General features: G+C 49.6%; 1 protein-coding gene across 5 annotated transcripts in view; it reads left to right on the top strand.

Moving 5' to 3' along the window:
• LOC105478059 (polyprenol dehydrogenase) overlaps window positions 1-21845 on the top strand; it is a 338117-nt gene that overhangs the window by 288828 nt on the left and 27444 nt on the right. For all 5 annotated transcript variants that reach the window (XR_011618493.1, XR_011618495.1, XR_011618494.1 and 2 more), the window contains exon 6: window positions 10048-10255. Coding sequence is in view for 1 of the 5 variants with exons in the window: in XM_071089377.1 (XP_070945478.1) it covers window positions 10048-10255 (208 nt within the window). In the remaining 4 variants the exon portion in view is untranslated. The remainder of the gene's footprint in view (window positions 1-10047; window positions 10256-21845) is intronic.

Below are 21845 nucleotides of genomic sequence, written 5' to 3'. Positions count from 1 at the left end.
CAGTAGTTGGGATTATAGGTATGCGCCACCACGCCAGGCTAACTTGTTGTTTTGTATTTTCAGTAGAGACGGAGTTTCACCATGTTGGCCAGGCTGGTCTTGAACTCCTGACCTCAAGTGATCCACCTGCCTCAGCCTCCCAAAGTACTGGGATTACAGCTGTGAGCCACTGTGCCTGGCCAACAAGGCTTCCTTTAATTCTTTTTGTTTAATGTTTACCAAAAGGGATGACACAGTTGAAAAGCGGCTTTTACACAACTCTTTCCTAGACCAGAAAAATCAGTATCAATAGGGATCTTGTTTGAAATGCAGATGCTTGGGCCGGGCACGGTGGCTCACACCTGTCATCCCAGCACTTTGGGAGGCCGAGGCGGGTGAATCACCTGCGGTCGGGAGTTTGAGACCAGCCTGGCCAACACGGTGAAACCCCGTCTCTACTAAAAATACAAAAATTAGCCAGGCGTGGTGGCACACACGTGTAATCCCAGCTACTCAGGAAGCTGAGGCAGGAGAATCGCTTCAACTGGGACTCAAAAGGCAGAGGTTGCAGTGAGCCAAGATCCTGCCACTGCCCTCCGGCCTGGGCTACAAAGCAAGATTCTATCTCAAAAGAAGAAAAAAGAAAAGAAATGCAGATGCTCACATTCTCAGATCATCCTCCAGATCTGCTAAGCCCAAATTTTGGAGAGCAGGGCTTGGCGAGCAGACGGTCTTTGGGGAATTCTGATGCATGCTAAAATGTGAGAACCACTTGAATTTAAAATACACCGCCTTTTTTTTTTTTTTGGTATGAAAGATGTGATTCTTGGCTTTCGCCTGATATAATTATTGCCAGTAATTAGTGTTAATTGCCAAGATTGATTTACTGGCTTGGAAAATTAGTGTTCTTGTAAAGGAATAAATCACAGCGTTGTAATGTATTCCAAAAATCCAAGAGAGTTTTTACACATGAGAGAGCCCGTCTCCTCAACTTGGCTGTACCGAATCATCCCCGTGGTGAAATAAATTTCAGTGGAAAGCACTTTGGGACGCCGAGGCGGGTGGATCACCTGAGGTCAGGAGTTCGAGACCAGCCTGGTCAACATGGCAAAACCCCATCTCTACTAAAATTACAAAAATTAGCCAGGCATGGTGGCGGGTGCCTGTAATCTCAGCTACTTGGGAGGCTGAAGCAGGAGAATTGCTTGAACCAGGGAGGCGGAAGTTGCAGTGAACCAAGATCATGCTATTGCACTCCAGCCTGGGCGACAGAGCAAGACTCCATCGCAAAAAAAAAAAAAAAAAAAAAGGCAGGCACAATGGTTCAAACCTGTAATCCCAGCACTTTGGGAGGCCGAGGGGGGCAGATCATGAAGTCAGGAGATCAAGACAAACCTGGCCAACATGGTGAAACCCCGTCTCTACTAAAAATACAAAAATTAGCTGAGCGTGGTTGTGCACACCTGTAGTCCCAGCCACTCAGGAGACTGAGGCAGGAGAATCACTTGAACCCGGGAGACGGAGCTTGCAGTGAGCTGAGATTGCACCACTGCACTCCAGCCTGGTGACAGAGCGAGGCTCCGTCTCAAAAAGAAAAAAAACTTCTCTTTGTTCACAGTGTTTTCTGAGTTCCTGGTGGGCGGCTTGTTATCAAGGATATTAAATGTAGGTGATAGTTATGAAGACTATGAAATGTAGATATCCTACAAAGAGTGTAATGGAGTTGTTTGTACTGTCAAAGGGAAAATTCAATTTAGACATGAAGGATTGTTATAATACTTACAAGTGTGTTGGATGCCACCCATTCTTGCTCATTAAAACAGTGATTATCATCAGGTTTAATGAGCAGTGGAAAAATAGCTCCAGTCAACTAGGTTATGAGCAGTTGATTGAGTTTCTGTAATTGCATTGGCCGTTTCATTACGCATGGATGTCCTGCAACTGAAATATGTTGCAATACATAGGCAGTCAACATTAAAAAAAAAACAGAAAACCTCCGTCATCTTTGCTTCTGCACAAGTACCTGTGAAAGTGGATAAATAATCAATGCAAAAACTGCCTGTTGATCCGTATAAAAGGACACCGCCTACCGAGACTGGCTGTTGGGGCACCGAGATATGACACGTATGCATCCTACATTATCCATCACAATAACTTACAAAGGTTCCTTTTTTTTTTTTTTTTTTTTTGAGACAGAGTCTTACTCTGTCGCCCAGGCTGGGGTGCAGTGGCACGATCTCGACCCATTGCAATCTTCACCTCCCAGGTTCACGCCTGCCACCACGCCCAGCTAATTTTTTGTATTCTTGATAGAGACAGGGTTTCACCTTGTTACGATCTCCTGACCTTGTGATCCACCCACCTCAGCCTCCCAAAGTGCTGGGATTACAGGCGTGAGCCACCGCGCCCGGTCTTATAAACACTCAAAGTATGTTCAGCCTTCACGATTTTTAATAACAAGAAGAGAGTAATGCTTTATATAATCAGCGAGAAATGGAGAACTCAAATACCCTTTTTTAAGATCCAGATTTAGCAGCAAGTGGTTCTTCTTCAGTTTGTTCTTCAACAAGAAAGCTCATTGAATGATTTTTGTTTTGTTTTGTTGTTTTGGACAGCGTCTCCCTGTCTCGCCCAGGCTGGAGTGCAGTGGCGCCATCTTGGCTGACTGCCGTGTCTGCCTCCCAGGCTCAAATGGTTTTCTCCCACCTCAGCCTTGCAACTAGCTGGGACCACAGGTGTGCTTTACCACACCCAGCTACTGTTTTGTAGTTTTTGTAGAGGTAAGGTCTTACTATACTGCCCAGGCTGGTCTCGAACTCCTGTACTCAAGGGACCTGCCTGCCTCAGTCTCCCTAAGTGCTCAGATTACGTGCGTGAGCCACCACACCCGGCCTAATACCGACGACTTTTGTCAGTCCTTAGGGTTTCGTTTACAAGCCTTAATGGGTGTGTTCTGTGTATCTGCTTTCATGATTTTCCATTTCTGGTGTGGATATTTCTTCATCCCTAACCCCCACCCCGGGACTCTCTCCTGAACCTACGTGCCCCTCTTGGATTTATTTCTTCACCTCCCGTGGAGAAATGTATTGACTTTCCCCCGCCCCCACACCGTATTTTTAAACAATCTTCGTTGTCTCTTCTCCACGCACGCTGCTGCGTAAAACCGTAATTACAGAACCAACCCCTCCATTTACTCTGGAAAAATCTGCCTTTGGATGATGCATTGTCTGCTTTTTCAAGTAACCATGCCTCTGACCCATCAATCAGATCCCGGAGATCCAGAACCAAATGCTTGTAGGTGATATTTGAAAGACGCTCATGCCAGCAGGAAAGCCAGTCCTTGCCTCTCTGCACTTAGTAACTCCCTGTTTCCTGGACCCTCCTCTTCCCCCCGGGGTGAGGAGATTGGAGAACTTTGCCTTAAAAAGGTGTCTGGACAGTAATTGGGGGTTTGCAGTTTATCTTGGATCAAAGAGGGGACTTGAGCTGTGCACTGCGCAATTTCCTTGTCTTAATTCTTCCAGTCTCTTAAATTTGTTTCTATTTATTTTTTATTATTTTTAAAATTTTTTTATTTTTTTGAGACAGAGTTTTCCTCTTGTCACCCAGGCTGGAGTGCAAGGGCACGATCTCAGTCAGCTCACTGCAACCTCCACTTCCCGGGTTCAAGTGATTCTCCTGCGTCAGCCTCCAGAGTAGCTGGGACTACAGGCACCCACCCCCACGCCCGGCTGATTTTTGTATTTTCAGTAGAGACGCGGTTTCACCATGTTGGTCATTCTGGTCTCTGTTTGAAATGCTTGTTCCCCGGTGCCATAAATAAATAGCACTTGAACATAAATTTAATTTCCTCAGCAAGGCCATTTTTATACTTTCTGCAGGAAGGGTACACTCGATAGCAGTTGGACCACGAGGGTACAGCGAACAAAGGAGACAGAGAGTACACCGAACAAAGGAGACAGGGTCATTTATAACCGGACGCGTCCACCCTACGCTGTGTCTGGTTTCCATGGGCTGGAACGGGCCCTCACATTCCGTATTTGTCCCGATCAGCCAGCAACTTAGAACTTGTTAAAAGAGGCAAAGGCAGAGGAGAACAAAGGAAGGAGGAAGTCACTTGTGGAATGGTGGGAAAAGTAAAGACAGACCCAAATAAGGAAGGAGGAACACGCTCTGACCTCATGCTTGCTTGGACCAGCATAAGCATGCCAGGGCAGATATTTAGGCTACGTTGTGGGAGCTCGGAACATAAAGTACACGGATTTCTTTATCACAGCTAGCGGATACTTACGAACGTTAGCGCAGGTCTTGGAATACATTTTGCTTCTCAGAAGTTCCTATGTATTCCTAATTAGATGGGGAGGAAAGTCTTTGAAGAGGAACCTTTATTTTTTCCAGGCCCAATGTCAGATTCTGGCGTGCAGCTTTCTGCTCCCCAGGGCTGCGTGATGAGACAGCGGCTGGAGGCAGAACTGGGTCCCTGGAGGGCATAAATGAGGGCGTCACTTCTCCTCATGCAAGCAATTCAAATATGCCTTTTGGACAACGGCAAGGGACATCTCAGAAAATCTCAGCTCAGGTTGCGATTCCCCCCGGGGCGAGCTTCCCGAGCCGTGTGATCCCCTCTGTCTCCGGTTACACGAAGGTGGGAGCATTGCTTGGTTGCTAAGAGCACAGTGTTGGGGCTCAGAAAACGATCCCCTAAATGTTTCAGAGGCATTGGAACCAGAGCAACTCTGCCATGTTGAATCGGGTCTGGGTAAGATGCGGCTGAGACCGGCTGGGCTGCCTTCTCTGGAGGTGGGTGAGGCAATTCCAAGTCACAGGATGACAGAGGACGTCAGCACAACACACAGGTCACAGAGACCCTGCTGATAAAGCAGGTTGCGGGAAAGCATGCAAATTCCGCCAAAACCGAGATGGCGATGAGAGTGACCGCTGGGCATGCTCTCTGGTCATGATGCACTAATTCTAATGCATTAGCTGCTAGGAAACAGTGTGCAGATGCCACGACATGGTCTGAAAGTGGGGATGGACCTTCAGCTGCGGGAATTGGTGACCCCTTTCCTAGAAGACTCATGAGTAATCCACCCCTTGGTTAGCGGATCATCAAGAAATAACTGTAAAAATGGGCAACCAGCAGCTCTCGGGGCTGCTCTGGCTATGGAGTACACATTTATTCCTCTACTCTCCTAATAAACTTGCTTTCACTTTACTCTGTGGACCCCCCCGGAGTTCTTTCCACAAGATCCAAGAACCCTTTCGAACTGCTGAAGGGATGGGGTGATGTGCCCACCTCCGCCTCCCAGGGTGCTGCTGGGATTATAGATGGGACCCACTGCACCCAGCCGGAATAGACTTTTTCACTCAATTTTTAATTTTTTTTTTTTTTTTTTTTGAGATGGAGTCTCACTCTGTTGCCCAGGCTAGAGTGCAGTGGTGCAATCTCGACTCACTGCAACCTCCACCTCCTGGGTTCCAGCGATTCTCCTGCCTCAGCCTCCCGAGTAGCTGCGGCTACAGGCATGCGCCACCACTCTTGGCTAATTTTTTGTATTTTTAGTAGAGACGCGGTTTCACCGTGTTTGTTAGGATGGTCTCGATCTCCTGACCTCATGATCCGCCCGCCTCGAGCTCCCAAAGCCCTGGGATTACAGATGTGAGCCATCGTGCCCAGCCCAAGGTTTAATTTCTTAATATCAATTTCAAGCAGTGGTTTTAGTAAAAGATATTTATAGGCCAGGTGTGGTGGCTCACGCCTGGGATCCCAGCACTTTGGGAGGTCAAGATGGGCGGTTCACTTGAAGTCGGGAGTTCGAGACTGGCCTGGCCAACACAGTGAAACCCCAGCTGTACTGGAAATACAAAAATTAGCCGGGCGTGGTGTCGGGCACCTGTATTCCCAGCTACTCGGGAGGCTGAGGCAGGAGAATCACTTGAACCCGGGAGGCGGAGGTTGCAGTGAGCCAAGATCGTGCCACCGCACTCCAGCGTGGGCTACAGAGCAAGACTCGTTCTCAAAAAAAAAAAAAAAAAAACACACAAAAAGGGCCAGGCATGGTGGCTCACGCCTGTAATCCCAGCACTTTGGGAGGCTGAGGTGGGGGGATCACGAGGTCAGGAGATCGAGACCATCCAGGCTAACACGGTGAAACCCCGTCTCTACTAAAAATAAAAATAAAAAAAACATTAGGCGGGCGTGGTGGCGGGCGCCTGCAGTCCCAGCAACTCAGGAGGCTGAGGCAGGAGAATGGCGTGAACCCGGGAGGTGGAGGTTGCAGTGAGCCAAGATCATGCCACTGCACTCCAGACTGGGCGACAGAACGAGACTCCGTCGCAACAAAAAAACCAAAAAAAAGAGATTTATGATTTTAAAGATTGAGTTACATGTTGTGAAGTTGCCCTCCCAAAAGGTATGTACAAGTGTATGTGCACGCCCTTCCTTTGGGTGTCCGGCCAGTTCTCCCCGTGTTCTTCACAGTGGAAATGATGGCTTCTCGGAATGTTGCCAGTGTTACAGTAAAACAGATGGAGGGTCATTCCCTCTGAAGATCTGCTGAAAAATCAACTTGCAAAAGCAGATGAATGGGAGAAAAGGCATACAATGTTTACTCAGTGTATACGTACATGCTTTCATCTTCTTGGTTTTCTTTTATGTGCTTGCCTTGGGAAAAGCATTCTCATTTTTCTTCTCCAGATCTTCTCCGGAGTCTCGCTCCGTCGCCCAGGCTGGAGTGCAGTGGCGTGATCTCAGCTCACTGCAAGCTCCGCCTCCCGGGTTCACGCCATTCTCTTGCCTCAGCCTCCCGAGTAGCTGGGACTACAGGCGCCGCCACCACGCCCGGCTCACTTTTTGTATTTTTAGTAGAGATGGGGGTTCACCGTATCAGCCAGGATGGTCTCAAACTCATGACCTGGGGATCCGCCCACTTCAGCCTCTCAAAGTGCTAGGATGACAGGTGTGAGCCACCGCACCTGACCCTCAATATTGTATTCTTATTCAGGAACAGCCTTTGTTGGTAAGAGGTATTGGATTTTCACTGATGCGTTTTCTGAAACACATATGATGACAGATGTCTTTCTTTTAATCTTTGGAATGTGTTAAACATTCTTTTAGGCTTTTTGATCTTATTTATTTAACATAATTATCATGCTGATATTCAAAATATATCTGAGATGGCTTTGCGAACCCCGAAAACTTGAGACAGGTGTCAGTTAATTTAGAAAGTTTGTTTTGCCACATTTGAGGACGCGTGCCTGTGACACAGCCTTAGGAAATCCTGACGACATGGGTGCAAGGCCGTTGGGGCACAGCTTTTGTGGTGGTGGTTGTTGTTGTTGTTTTTGAGACAGTGTCACTCTGTCGCCTAGGCTGGAGTGCAAATGGTGCAATCTCAGCTCACTGCAATCTGCGCCTCCCAGGTTCAAGCAATTCTCCTGCCTCAGCCTCCTGAGTAGCTGGGACTACAGGCACATGCTACGTTGCCTGGCTAATTTTTTAATTTTTTTTTTAGTAGAGATGGGGTTTTGCCATGTTGGCCAGCCTGGTCTCGAACTCCTGACCTTGTGATCTGCCCACCTTGGCCTCCCAAAGTGCTGGGATTACAGGCGTGAGCCACTGCGTCTGGCCACAGCTTGGTTTTATACGTTTTAGGGAGACATGAGACATCAATCAATATATGTAAGAACTACGTTGGGGTGGGTGCTGTGGCTCACACCTGTAAACCCAGCACTTTGGGAGGCTGAGGCGGGTGGATCACCTGAGGTCAGGAGATCGAGACCAACCTGGCCAACATGGTGAAACCCCATCTCCACTAAAAATACAAAAAGTTAACTGGACGCGGTGGCAGGCTCCGGTAATCCCAGCTACTCGAGAGGCTGAGGCAGGAGGATGGCTTGAACCCAGGAGGCGGAGGTTGCAGTGAGCCAAGATTGTGCCATTGCACTCCAGCCTGGGTAACAAGAGCAAACTCCATCTCAAATATAAAGAAGTAGAGTCCTTGACAGGTGGGGACAACTGGAAACAGGGAGGGGGCTTCCAGGTCACAGGTGAGACCCAGATGGTTGCGTTCGTTTGGATTTCTGATGAGCCTTCCCAAAGGAGGGGATCAGATATGCGTCTGTCTCAGTGAGCACAGGCATGACTTTGAATAGAATGAAAGGCAGGTTTGCCTTCAGCAGGTTCCAGCTGGACTTTTCCTTTGAGCTTCCTGATTTTGGAGGGCCAAGATATTTTCCTTTCACAGCTTCCATCAGGATACATATACCATGTAGTTAATTCAGAAATTTAGGCCGGGTGCGGTGGCTCACGCCTGTAATCCCAGCACTTTGGGAGACCAAGGCGGGCGGATCACGAGGTCGGGAGATCGAGACCATCCTGGCTAACACGGTGAAACCCCGCCTCTACTAAAAATACAGAAAATTAGCCAGGCGTGGTAGTGGGTGCCTGTAGTCCCAGCTACTCGGGAGGCTGAGGCAGGAGAATGACTTGAACTCGGGAGGCGGAGCTTGCAGTGAGCTGAGATTGTGCCACCGCACTCCAGCCTGGGCGACACAGCAAGTCTATGTCTCAAAAAATAATAATAAAAATAAAAAATAGAATATATATCTAAAAGAAGCAATGAACCTTCATCCACCTTGAAATATTGTTACAATAATTGTGTAGCAAATTGATCGCCTCTGGGCATCTTCGGAGCCCAGAGGAAAGGACATTATTGCTCAAATACTTCTCTTTGTCTTATTTAAAAGAACTATGAGGCCAATTCTAAGGCCAATGATGTATTCCTAACATTAAATTCTAAAAGGAGTCTATAATGGTTGTGTGCCTTCAAGGGACATTATGTAACAACACAAATAACATCTCTTTAAAAAGTGTTTCTAAGGCATCAAGAGAAAAAGTGGAACATATTTACAGGAGCAAAGCTGGAAACATCCAGTTTTCTCTGTGTCTGATGATTGAGGTTACCGGAGAGGGGAGAGGCACGTTTCTCACTTTACCACGGTTATCTGATCGATTTTTATCACTATGTCCTTGATACTAAAACATTTCTCTAAACTGCCTGAACCAAGGTGCAAAGAGTTTAACGCGTGCTTAGTACACTGCGGAGCTTGCAGTAGATGTGAGGGAAATTCTTGATAGCTTGGTAAGTTTGCCAAATTGCTCTTATGGATGTCTTTTATGATTTGAGACTCAAGAAGACCACGTGTGGCCAGGCGCGGTGGCTCACGCTTGTCGTCCCAGCACTTTGGGAGGCCAAGGCGGGTGGATCACCCGAGGTCAGGAGTTCAAGACCAGCCTGGCCAACATGGTGAAACCCCATCTCTAGTAAAAATACAAAAAATTAGCCGGGTTTGGTGACGGGAGCCTGTCATCCCAGCTACTCTGGAGGCTGAGGCACGCGATTCGCTTGAACCCGGAAGGCGGAGGTTGTGCCACTGTACTCCAGCCTGGGTGACAGAATGAGAATCTGTCTCAAAAAAACAAAAAAACAAACAAAAAAAACAAGACCGCATGGAAAGCCAGGTGCAGTGGCTCCTGCCTGTAATCCCAGCACTTTGGGAGGCTGAAGCAGGTGAATAACTTGAGGTCAGGAGTTTGAGACCAGCGTGGTCAATATGGTAAAACTCCAGTCTTTACTGAAAATACAGAACATTAGCAGAGTGTGGTGGCAGGTGCCTGTAGTCCCAGCTACTGGAGAGGCTGAGGCAGGAGAAGCGCTTGAACCGGACAGGTGTAGGTTGCAGTGAGCCAAGATTGCACCACTGCACTCCAGCCTGGGCGACAGAGTGAGACTCTGTCTCAAAAAAAATTAAATAAAAATAAAAAATTAGTAACGTAATTTAACGTGTCTGACCCCAATACAATTAAGGGATGAGTCTGTAATAAGAAGGTGAACTAGAACAATCCGCACGCATTGGAAAACTGGCCAAGAGATGGCATGATCACACGTGGGTCCAGGGGAGGTGGCTGCCTATAGATGTGGCCACTGGCACAGATGCTGCGCGGATGAGGCACTTAGGCAGGAATATACCGTCAGCCTCTGACACCTCCTCCTGCTTGCCCCGCAGTGCCTGCTACTCAGCCCACGCAGCGTACGCCCAGAGCAAGCTGGCCCTCGTCCTGTTCACCTACCACCTCCAGCGGCTGCTGGCGGCTGAGGGAAGCCACGTGACCGCCAACGTGGTGGACCCTGGGGTGGTCCACACGGACCTCTACCAGCACGTGTTCTGGGGCACCCGTCTGGTAATGAAGCTTTTCAGCTGGTTGCTTTTCAAGGTAAGCCCCTTCTGCTTCTCTGATTCATGGCTACACGTGAAGATGCTGCGGGAAAGGGGGTCCCAATCCAGACCCCAAGGGAAGGTTCTTGGATCTCGTGCAAGAAAGAATTCAGGAGGAGTCTGCGGTGCACAGCGAAAGCAAGTTTATTGAGAAAGTAGAGGAATAAAGAATGGCTGCTCCGTAGACAGACCAGCCCTGAGGGTTGCTGGTGGCCCATTTTTATGGTTATTTCTTGATGATACGCTAAACAAGGGATGGATTATTCATGCCTCCCCTTTTTCGACCATACAGGGTAGCTTTCTGATGTTGCCGTGGCATTTGTAAGTGTCATGGTGCTGGTGGGAGTGTAGCAGTGAGGACAACCAGAGGTCACTCTCGTCTCCATTTTGCTTTTTGTGGGTTCTGGCCGACTTCTTTACTGCAACCTGTTGTATCAGCAAGGTCTTTCTGACCTGTACCTTGTACCGACCTCTTATCTCATCCTGCGACTTGGAATGCCTTAACCGTCTGGGAATGCAGCCCAGTAGGTCTCCGCCTCATTTCACCCAGCCCCCATTCAAGATGGAGTCACTGTGGTTCACACACCTCTGACACAGCCCCTTCCAGGCCGCGTGTGCGGTGTTGGGGGCTCGCATTTGGTGATGTGTTTGTACATTCTCACCCCGAAGCCTTGGTTGCCTGCGAGCTCGGTGGGTGACGCTGCGTAGCTGTGTAGCGTAGGGAACGGAAAGGCCAAGGGAAAAACATCCCCCTTTGCATTTTGAAGGTTGGCTGAAAAATCAACGCCCAAAATACAGTTTCCCTTATTGAAAGATGAATAAAGGAAATGACAGGCAAGTGTATTCTCATACATGGAGGAGAATGTCAGAGGAACTGCCCCGTTGCAGAAGGGGGTACACATGCTTTTGTCCTCTTCTCCTTAGGGGAAAGGGAGTGGGGGATTGGGGGGGAATTTACGGAACAGCAAATGATTTTTAAGGGAAGTCAATGGGTTTGAGCATGTACAGTGGCCCAAAAACAGATCATGTTTTTTTTTGTTGTTGTTTGTTTGCTTGTTTTTTTTTTGAGATGGAGTTTCGTGCTTTGTTGCCCAGACTGGAGTGCGGTGGCACGACCTCTGCCCAGTGCAGCCTCCGCCTCCCGGGTTCAAGCAATTCTCCTGCCTCAGCCTCCGGAGTAGCTGGGATTACAGGCGTGAACCCCCACAGCCGGCTAATTTTGTATTTTTAGTAGAGATGGGGTTTCGCCATGTTGGCCAGGCTGGTCTTGAACTCCTGACCTCATGATCCGCCCGCCTCGGCCTCCCAAAGTGCTGGGATGACAGGCCTGAGCCACCGCGCCCGGCCTCAGATAATGGTTTATGACGAGTCTGTCCAGGGACAGAGGCTGTTGAGCCCGCAGAACAGACAGTGGTTTATGAGAATTCTCTGCAGGGCTGTTGGCAGACGTCAGTCTTTCCTCCCGCGATGTGGGTTCAGAAGCTCAGGGAAGGGGCCAGTGGTCATTTTTCTTCTTTGGCGGGTCCGGACTTCAGGGAATTTCAGAGAACAGTTTCATCCTGTGCATCGGGAGTGCACCACCACGCCTGGCTAGTTTTTGTATTTTTAGTAAAGACAGGGTTTCACCATGTTGGCCAGGCAGGTCTCGAACTCCTGACCTGCCTCAAGTAATCTGCCCGCCTTGGTCTCCCGAAGTGCTGGGATGACAGAAGTGAGCGACCGTGCCTGTCCCCCTTGAGGTCTTTTGCAGTGATATGTATCTGGGAGCTATAGATTTACTTTCTTTCCTGTCTATCTCAAGTTGGGATTCTAAAGTTTTAATGATTTGTTTACAAAACAAAGAAAGAACCTCGAGAAGCTTTTCTGTTTTTCCCATTACCTTGCAGAATCGTCTAATTAGCATTTTTAAAAGCACCTGCTTTTGAAACACTGCCACGATTCGCCTTCAAAACCGTGTGGGTGGAGGAATTTTCAGAAGAGCGATTCTAACTCAGCTTTCAAAATTCCTGGGGCGTCTATTGCTTCGTTGAAGTTTTCCACCTCTTTCTGAGTCAGTTTAGACAGCTTTTCCCTTAGATAATTGTCTGTTTCGTCAAGTTTTGGAATTAATGCTTGGTTACAAATTTCCTTTTCTCCCTCTTGGACTCCTGGCATTGCTCTTCGTTTCATCTGAAAGTCTCTCATGAAATGAGCTGCGCTCCTCCATCGCACACGTTTTCGGGGGATTAATTCCTTCCCTTATTTTGCAGTTTGCTTTCTTATCAATTCTTCTTCGAATCTCTAATTCCTCAAGCAATGGAATTTCTTTTTTTCTTTTTCCTTTTTTTTGTTTTTTGAGACAGAGTCTCGCTGTGTCGCCCAGGCTGGAGTGCAGTGGTGTGATCTCGGCTCACTGCAACCTCCGCCTCCCGGGTTCAAGTGATTCTCCTGCCTCAGCCTCCCCAGTAGCTGGGATTACAGGTGCCCGCCACCATGCCTGGCTAAGTGTTGTATTTTTAGTAGGGATGGGGTTGCACCATGTTGCCCAGGCTGGTCTCGAACTCCTGACCTCAGGTGATCCGCCCGCCTCGGCCTCCCTACGTGCTGGGATGACAGTCGTGAGCCACTGCGCCCAACTGTACTGCCCTTATTTTGCAGTTTGCTTTCTTATCCATTGTTCTTTGCATCTCTAGTTCCTCAAGCAAAGGAATTTCAAAATATTAGTTACTGTATTAAGCACTAAGTTTTTGCTAGCAAGACACCACAATTTGGATACATTCCATGCTTATAAAACCCCCATGAATCCCTCAGAGAGACTTTGGTATCCAAGGAGAACATTTGCTGTTTTTCTCTTTTTAAATTTTTTTTTTTTTTTTTTTTGAGACGGAGTCTGCCTCTGTGGCCCAGGCTGGAGTGCAGTGGCACGATCTTGGCTCACTGCAAGCTCTGCCTCCCGGGTTCACGCCATTCTCCTGCCTCAGCTTCCCGAGTACCTGGGACCACAGGTGCCCACCACCACGCCTGGCTAATTTTGTGTGTGTATGTGTGTGTGTATTTTTAGTAGAGACAGGGTTTCACCGTGTTAGCCAGGATGGTCTCGATCTGCTGACCTCGTGATCCGCCCTCCTCGGCCTCCCAGAGTGCTGGGATTACAGGCATGCGCCACCGCGCCCGGCCTCTTTTAAATTTTTTAGTGACCAGGTCTTGCTCTGTTACCCTGGCTGCAGTGCATTTTTTTTTTTTTGTAGAGACGGAATGTTGCTATTCACCCAGGGTGGTCTTGTGCACTGGGATTATGATACAATGCCTGGCGGCAGCCTTGAAATCCTGGCCTCAGGTGATTCTCCCACCTCTGCCTCCCAAAGTGCTGGGATGACAGGCATGAGCCACCATGGCTGGCCTTTTTTTTTTTTTCCGTAAATATTTAACAAGCAAAGTGGAACTTTAGCCACATGAATCATTCTTTAATCCTTTGATCATCATCTGCAAATTTCGATTAAAAATAACCACGGGGCGTTGCTTGAGTCACACTCTGCCTTTGTATAAGAGACAGCATTATGGAAACTTTAAAATTCTAGAGTAGAAGAAATATGCATTAGCCTGACAATGAAATGAAAATAATCTAAGAATTTTAAAGAAAAGGCTATCCAGCTGCAGTAGCTTGATGCTGCCTTTATAATGCTAATTCTGTATTGCTGTATATGTATTATTTACTAGTGAGTATGCATGCACGCATTGTATATTTAGACTTGGAAGATCAGCTGGGTGCCGTGTCTCATGCCTGTAATCCCAGCACTTTGGGAGGTCAAGCTGGGCAGATTACTTGAGGTCAAAAGTTCAAGACCAGCCTGGCAAACATAGTGAAACACCATCTCTATTAAAAAATACAAAAAAATGAGCCAAGCGTCGTGGTGCGTGCCTGTCATCCAAGCTACTTGGGAGGCTGAGGCAGGAGAATTGCTTGAACCCAGGAGGCGGAGGTTGCAGTGAGCTGAGATTGCACCACTGCACTCCAGCCTGAAACTCCATCTCAAAAAAAAAAAAAAAAAACCAAGAAAGACAAACGTTGCAGGACCTGCCCAGTGGTCCCTGGAGAGAATCTGTGTGACGTACATATCTCTGTGATGTTTCATATCATCTGAGGGCATAGTTGTGTGTCACTCTGAAGCCGCTATCCTCTGTGTCATCAGAACACATGGACTCGATTCCAGTTTCACAGCCACTCACCTGGGTGACCAGTTACTACCTGGAGAAAAACCAGGAGGTTGGTTGGTTGGTTTTTGAGACGGGATCTCACCTTGTCCCCCAGGCTGGAGTGCAGTGGCACATTGACAGCTCATGGCAGCCTCGACCTGCTGGACTCAAACAATCATGCCACCTCCACCTCCTGAGTAGCTGGGACTACAGGAATGCACCACCACACCTGGCTAATTTTTTAAACATTTTTCGGTAGAGCCAGGGTCTTGCTACGTTGCTCAGCCTGGTCTCCAGTTCCTGGCCCCCAGCGATCCTTCTGCTGTGGCCTCCCCAAGCACTGGGATTATGGTTTGTGCGTTTATAAAGACGAGGGGTTTGATTTGTCCGGTATACAGATGCACCAGGCCATTCCTCATGCTGAGACATGCGGATGGTCTCAGCCTCGGTAGGAGAGTAGCTTATTAATCTTTCAGAGGGCACGTGTGCTCTTCAGACCTCTAGGAAGCTCCTCACAGCTTCATCAGTGAAACTCAGTAACCCCCTACAATGTATGCCCCTCCGAGGGAGTCAGTGAACGTGACTGTTACCTCTCTTCCCACCCTCATTGTCTTAAGATCAATGGGTGTTACAAAAAAGAGCTATCGGCCACCGGGTTCCTGTGGTGACTCATGCCTGTAGTCCCAACACTTGGGGAGGCCAAAGCAGGTGGATCGCCTGAGGGCAGGAGTTTGAGACCAGCCTAACCAACATGGAGAAACCCCGTCTCTACTAGAAATACAAAAATTAGCCAGGTGCAGTGGCAGACACCTGTAATCCCAGCTACTTGGGAGGCTGAGACAGGAGAATCGCTTGAACCCAGGGGCGGAGATTGTGGTGAGCCGAGATCATGCCACTGCACTCCAGCCTGGGCAACAAGAGCGAAACTCCACCTCAAAAAAAAAAAAAAAAAAAAAAAGCTATTGTAAATGCTGAGTGTATCAGCTCCACCGTACAGGACATCCTGACCACTTTGAAATCGTGTGATCAGACCTGCCATCAAAATGCACAAATTTGCAGTGTAGACTGTGCCCACTTCACCATGAAGCAGACCACTTGTATCATTGCTTGTCTTAAGCATGTGTTTGCATCCACCGTGCAGTCTAATGAAAATGTGTCTTGGGGTTGATTGGAACTTGGATTGACGTGCCGAGAGGGTGACGGGTTAATGAATCAAGTCAAGGATGCAGGTACTGGGAATTGTTTTTTATTTTTTTATTTTTTAAGATGGAGCTTTGCTCTGTTGCCCAGGCTGGAGTGCAGCGGTGCGATCTTGGCTCACTGCAACCTCCGCCTGCTGGGTTCAAGCAATTCTGCCTCAGCCTTCTGAGTAGCTGGGACCTCAGGTGCGTCCCACCATGCCTGGCTAATTTTTATATTTTTAGTAGAGACAGGGTTTCAGTAGGTTTCAATGTGACCTCGAACTCACAGTCTCAAGTGAGCCACCTGCCTCAGCCTGCCAAAGTGCTGAGATTACAGGCATGAGACACCATACCCAGCCCCCCAATTTCTTTTTTTTTTTTTAAATAAACAAATCTAACCACCCTAGCTGGACCTTCTGTTTCACCTGGGGACTGTCCCTGACTACAGTCTCCACTGCGGCAAATCCCCATATAGTAATCACTCATACAATTCACTTCCAGTCCCCCGTGCTCCACTGAAAATGCCCCAGGTGGCCGGGCGTGGTGGCTCACGCCTGTAATCCCAGTGCTTTGGGAGGCCGAGGCGGGTGGATCACCTGAGATCAGAAGTTCAAGACCAGCCTGGCCAACGTGGTGAAACCCCATCTCTACTAAAAATACAAAAATTAGCTGGGTGTGGTGGCGGGCGTCTGTCATCCCAGCTACTCGGGAGGCTGAGGCAGGAGAATCACTTGAACCCGGGAGCAGGAGGTTGCAGTGAGCCGAGATTGTACCACTGCGCTCCAGCCTGGGTGACAAGAGCGAAACTCCACCTCAGAAAAAAAAAGAAAAAAAAGAGAGGAAAAAAAGAAATTGCTCCAGGTGGAACCACCAGGGACTTCACCCCTTCCCTCCAACGTGCAAGCCTCGGCCCTGGTTGTTTCCTCCTCCACGCGTGCCCTTCCCCCAGGTATCCAGTCCCTCTCCTTCACTTCATTCAGGCCTGTGCCAAAACCTCCGAAAACAGGGCTTCGCCTGGGTGCTTGCTTTTCCCTTCACAAGGCTTTGTTTATCTTAATGGCTCCTCTCACCAACTGGCTTGTGTATTTATTGATTCCCTTATTTATTGTAAACTGAAGGAGTACAGGTACAGGTTTCTTTCTTTCTTTTTTTGAGATGCTCTGTTGCCTAGGCTGGAGTGCAGTGGCACGGTTTTGGCTCACTGCAACCCCTGCCTCCCGGGTTCAAGCGATTCTACTGCCTCAGCCCCCCGAGTAGCTGGGATTACAGGCATGTCCCACTATGCCCAGCTAATTTTCATATTTTTAATAGAGATGGGATTTCACCATGTTGGCCAGGATGGTCTTGATCTCTTGACGTCGTGATCCGCCTGCCTTGGCCTCCCAAAGTGCTGGGATGACAGGCATGAGCCACTGTGCCCTGCCTGGCCTGGCTTATGTATTTATTGATTTGCTTATTTATTATAAATTCAAGGAATACAGGTGCAGATTTCTTGCATGGAGACATTGCACAGCGGAAGTCCGGGTTTCTGGTGAACCCATCACCCCAGCAGTGAATACTATACCCGCAGGTGATTTTTTTCATGCTCCACCTCCTGCCAACCTCCCGCCTTTCAAGGTCCTCATTGTCAGTCCATTCTCTGTGTCCGTGTAGACCCCACTGGTGAAGTCTCACTTGAAAGTCAGACAAGTGAGAACATGGCAGGATGGGCATTTGGCTTTCGGTGTCTGAGTAGTTGGTTAGGACAACGGCCTGCTTCTCACACTGAAGCTCTGTTTCCACTAAAATACAGCTTCCAATTTCCCTGCTGTTCCTCACTCCTAGCAGCACCATTCTGCTTTCTGTCTTGATGAGTCTGACTACTCAAGGGACCTTAGAAAGTGGAAACAGGCCGAGTGTGGTGGCTCACGCCTCTCATCCCAGCACTTTGGGAGACGGAGGCAGGTGCATCACCTGAGGTCACGAGTGCAAGACCAGCCTGACCAATATGGTAAAACCCCGTCTCTACTAAAAAATACAAAAATGAGCTCAGCGTGATGGCATACGCCTGTAGTCCTAGCTACTCGAGAGGCTGAGGCAGGAGAATGGCTTGAACCCAGGAGGTGAAGGCTGCAGTGAGCCGAGATTGTACCACTGCACTCCAGCCTGGGCGACAGAGCGAGACTCTGTCTCAAAAAATAAAAATAAAAAGTAAAATAATAAAATGAAAAGTGGAAACACGCAGTATTTGTCCATGTCACTGCAAAAGACATGATTTCCTTCTTTGATATGACTGCATCATATTCCACGGTGTGAATATACTATACTATACTGTTTTTTATCTTAGCCCGTCCTCTGCTGACAGACACTTAGGGGGATTGCATATCTTTGCTGTTCTCAATACTGCTGCAGAAAACCTACAACAGCTGTGTGTGTGGATCAGGGCTCTGTGCGTGGATCAGGGCTCTGTGCGTGGATCAGGACTGTGTGCGTGGATCAGGACTGTGTGCATGGATCAGGGCTCTGTGCGTGGATCAGGACTATGTGCGTGGATCAGGGCTCTGTGCGTGGATCAGGGCTCTGTGCCCGGATCAGGGCTCTGTGCCCGGATCAGGGCTCTGTGCGTGGATCAGGACTATGTGCGTGGATCAGGACTATGTGCGTGGATCAGGGCTCTGTGCCCGGATCAGGGCTCTGTGCCCGGATCAGGACTATGTGCGTGGATCAGGGCTCTGTGCCCGGATCAGGGCTCTGTGCGTGGATCAGGGCTCTGTGCCCGGATCAGGACTATGTGCGTGGATCAGGGCTCTGTGCCTGGATCAGGGCTCTGTGCGTGGATCAGGGCTCTGTGCCTGGATCAGGGCTCTGTGCCCGGATCAGGGCTCTGTGCGTGGATCAGGGCTCTGTGCCTGGATCAGGACTATGTGCGTGGATCAGGGCTCTGTGCCCGGATCAGGGCTCTGTGCGTGGATCAGGGCTCTGTGCCCGGATCAGGGCTCTGTGCCCGGATCAGGACTCTGTGCCCGGATCAGGACTATGTGCGTGGATCAGGACTATGTGCATGGATCAGGGCTCTGTGCCCGGATCAGGGCTCTGTGCCCAGATCAGGACTATGTGCGTGGATCAGGGCTCTGTGCCTGGATCAGGGCTCTGTGCGTGGATCAGGACTATGTGCATGGATCAGGGCTCTGTGCCTGGATCAGGGCTCTGTGCGTGGATCAGGACTATGTGCGTGGATCAGGACTATGTGCGTGGATCAGGACTATGTGCGTGGATCAGGGCTCTGTGCGTGGATCAGGGCTCTGTGCGTGGATCAGGGCTCTGTGCCTGGATCAGGGCTCTGTGCGTGGATCAGGGCTCTGTGCCTGGATCAGGGCTCTGTGCGTGGATCAGGGCTCTGTGCGTGGATCAGGGCTCTGTGCCCGGATCAGGACTATGTACGTGGATCAGGGCTCTGTGCGTGGATCAGGACTCTGTGCCTGGATCAGGGCTCTGTGCGTGGATCAGGGCTCTGTGCCTGGATCAGGACTATGTGCGTGGATCAGGACTATGTACGTGGATCAGGGCTCTGTGCGTGGATCAGGGCTCTGTGCCTGGATCAGGACTATGTACGTGGATCAGGGCTCTGTGCCCGGATCAGGACTATGTGCGTCGATCAGGGCTCTGTGCGTGGATCAGGGCTCTTTGCCCGGATCAGGACTATGTGCGTGGATCAGGGCTCTGTGCGTGGATCAGGGCTCTGTGCCCGGATCAGGGCTCTGTGCGTGGATCAGGGCTCTGTGCCCGGATCAGGACTATGTGCGTGGATCAGGGCTCTGTGCGTGGATCAGGACTATGTACGTGGATCAGGGCTCTGTGCCTGGATCAGGACTATGTACGTGGATCAGGGCTGTGTGCGTGGATCAGGACTGTGTGCCTGGATCAGGACTATGTACGTGGATCAGGGCTCTGTGCCTGGATCAGGACTATGTGCGTGGATCAGGGCTCTGTGCCTGGATCAGGACTATGTGTGTGGACCAGGGCTCTGTGCCTGGATCAGGACTGTGTGCATGGATCAGGACTATGTGCGTGTATCAGGGCTCTGTGCCTGGATCAGGGCTGTGTGCGTGGATCAGGGCTCTGTGTGCCTGGATCAGGACTGTGTACGTGGATCAGGGCTCTGTGCCTGGATCAGGACTATGTGTGTGGACCAGGGCTCTGTGCCTGGAAGGCAGGGAGGGAGGTGCTGAATGCATGTGTGTGGGTCTAGCTGTGTGCATGGATCAGGGCTGTGTGCATGGATGAAGGTAGGGAGGCGGATGCTGACTGCATGTGTATGGAGCCAGCTGTGTGCATGGATCAGGGCTGTGTGCATGGATCAGAGCTGTGTGCGTGGACCGGGGCTGTGTGTGTGGACCAGGGCTCTGTGCCTAGAAGGCAGGGAGGGAGGTGCTGAATGCATTTGTGTGGGTCTAGCTGTATTCATGGATCAGGGCTGTGTGCGTGGATCAGGGCTATGTTCATGGATCAGGGCTGTGTGTGTGGATCCCGGCTGTGTGCATGAATGAAGGCAGGGACGGAGATATTGAATGCATGTGCATGGATCAGGGCTGTGTGCATGGATCATGGTTGTGTGCATGAATCAGGGCTGTGTGTATGGACTAGGGCTCTGTGCCTGGAAGGCAGGGAGGCATTTGTGTGGGTCTAGCTGTGTTCATGGATCAGGGCTGTGTGTGCATGGATCAGGGCTGTGTGCATGGATGAAGGCAGGGAGGGAGGTGCTGAATGCGTGTGTGTGGGTCCAGCTGTGTGCATGGATCAGGGCTGTGTGCATGCATCATGGTTGTGTGCATGGATCAGGGCTGTGTGCATGGATCTGGGCTGTGTGCATGGATGAAGGCAGGGAGGGAAATATTGAATACATGTGCTTGGAGCCAGCTGTGTGCATGGATCAGGGCTGTGTGCATGGATCATGGTTGTGTGCATGGGTGAAGGCAGGGAGGGAGGTGCTGAATGAATGTGCGTGGTCTAGCTGTGTGTATGGGTGAAGGCAGGGAGAGAGGTGCTATGTTCATGGATCAGGGCTGTGTGCATGGATCAAGGCTGTGTGCATGGATGAAGGTAGGGAGGCAGATGCTGAATGCATGTGTATGGAGCCAGCTGTGTGCATGGATCAGGGCTGTGTGCATGGGTGAAGGTAGGGACAGAGATGCTGACTGCATGTATGTGGGCCTAGCTGTGTGCATGGATCAGGGCTGTGTGCATGGATCAAGGCTGTGTGCATGGATGAAGGTAGGGCGGCAGATGCTGAATGCATGTGTATGGAGCCAGCTGTGTGCATGGGTGAAGGCAGGGAGGGAGATATTGAATGCACGTGCATGGATCCAGCTGTGTGCATGGATCAGGGCTGTGTGCATGGATCAGGGCTGTGTGCATAGGTAGGAGTGAAGGCAGGGACGGAGATGCTGAATGCACGTGCATGGAGCCAGCTGTGTGCATGGATCAGGGCTGTGTGCATGGGTGAAGGCAGGGACGGAGATGCTGAATGCACGTGCATGGAGCCAGCTGTGTGCATGGATCAGGGCTGTGTGCATGGGTGAAGGCAGGGATGGAGATGCTGAATGCACGTGCATGGACCCAGCTGTGTGCATGGATCAGGGCTCATCATACCAAAGCAGAGAAAGAAGGGAGATGATGAGGGAGGGGTCTCTGGAAGAATCAGCCTGTGGCTATTTCCTGCAACAGCTCCCTTCTCCTCTCCTTCCCTGCTATGCCTCTCATTTTTCTAATTTGTTAATTCTGGATAATAATATCACGTAATATTGTTGTGAACATTGCTGACAGAATATGTGGGAAACCATTTTCTCAACTGTAAAGCGCTGTGTAATTATGTAATTATAAGCCATTCATTCCTCTCTCTGACTATATTGCTTGTGGCTCTATTTAGTACCCTTGAAACTCTATCTTCTCTTCTATTTTGTGTGTGTTTCATCTTTTTTTTTTTTTTTTTTTTTTTTTCCCTGCACTTGTGCCTCACCCTCCACCCACTGCCCATGCCTATTGGAAGCTCCCAGGCAGCAGGGGTTATTTCTAAAGCTGTCTTCCTTTGCCCCAAGAGCGGGCAAAATATGGGTGAGCATTTACTAAGCATTCATTGGACTGAATGAAGTTGGAGTGGCTTCTGTAGCTTGGAGCTCCAGCAGTCCCCAGGACTGAAGAGGGGCTTTATGCAGATTTTACTATAAATGTTGCTGTGCACCATCTCCCCGGCACCCC

The sequence above is a fragment of the Macaca nemestrina genome, chromosome Y, assembly GCF_043159975.1.
Source record: "Macaca nemestrina isolate mMacNem1 chromosome Y, mMacNem.hap1, whole genome shotgun sequence".
NCBI classification, from domain to species: domain Eukaryota; kingdom Metazoa; phylum Chordata; class Mammalia; order Primates; family Cercopithecidae; genus Macaca; species Macaca nemestrina.
The sequence above is the reverse complement of the archived record's forward strand: the minus strand, read 5'-3'. Positions and strand labels throughout refer to the sequence as shown.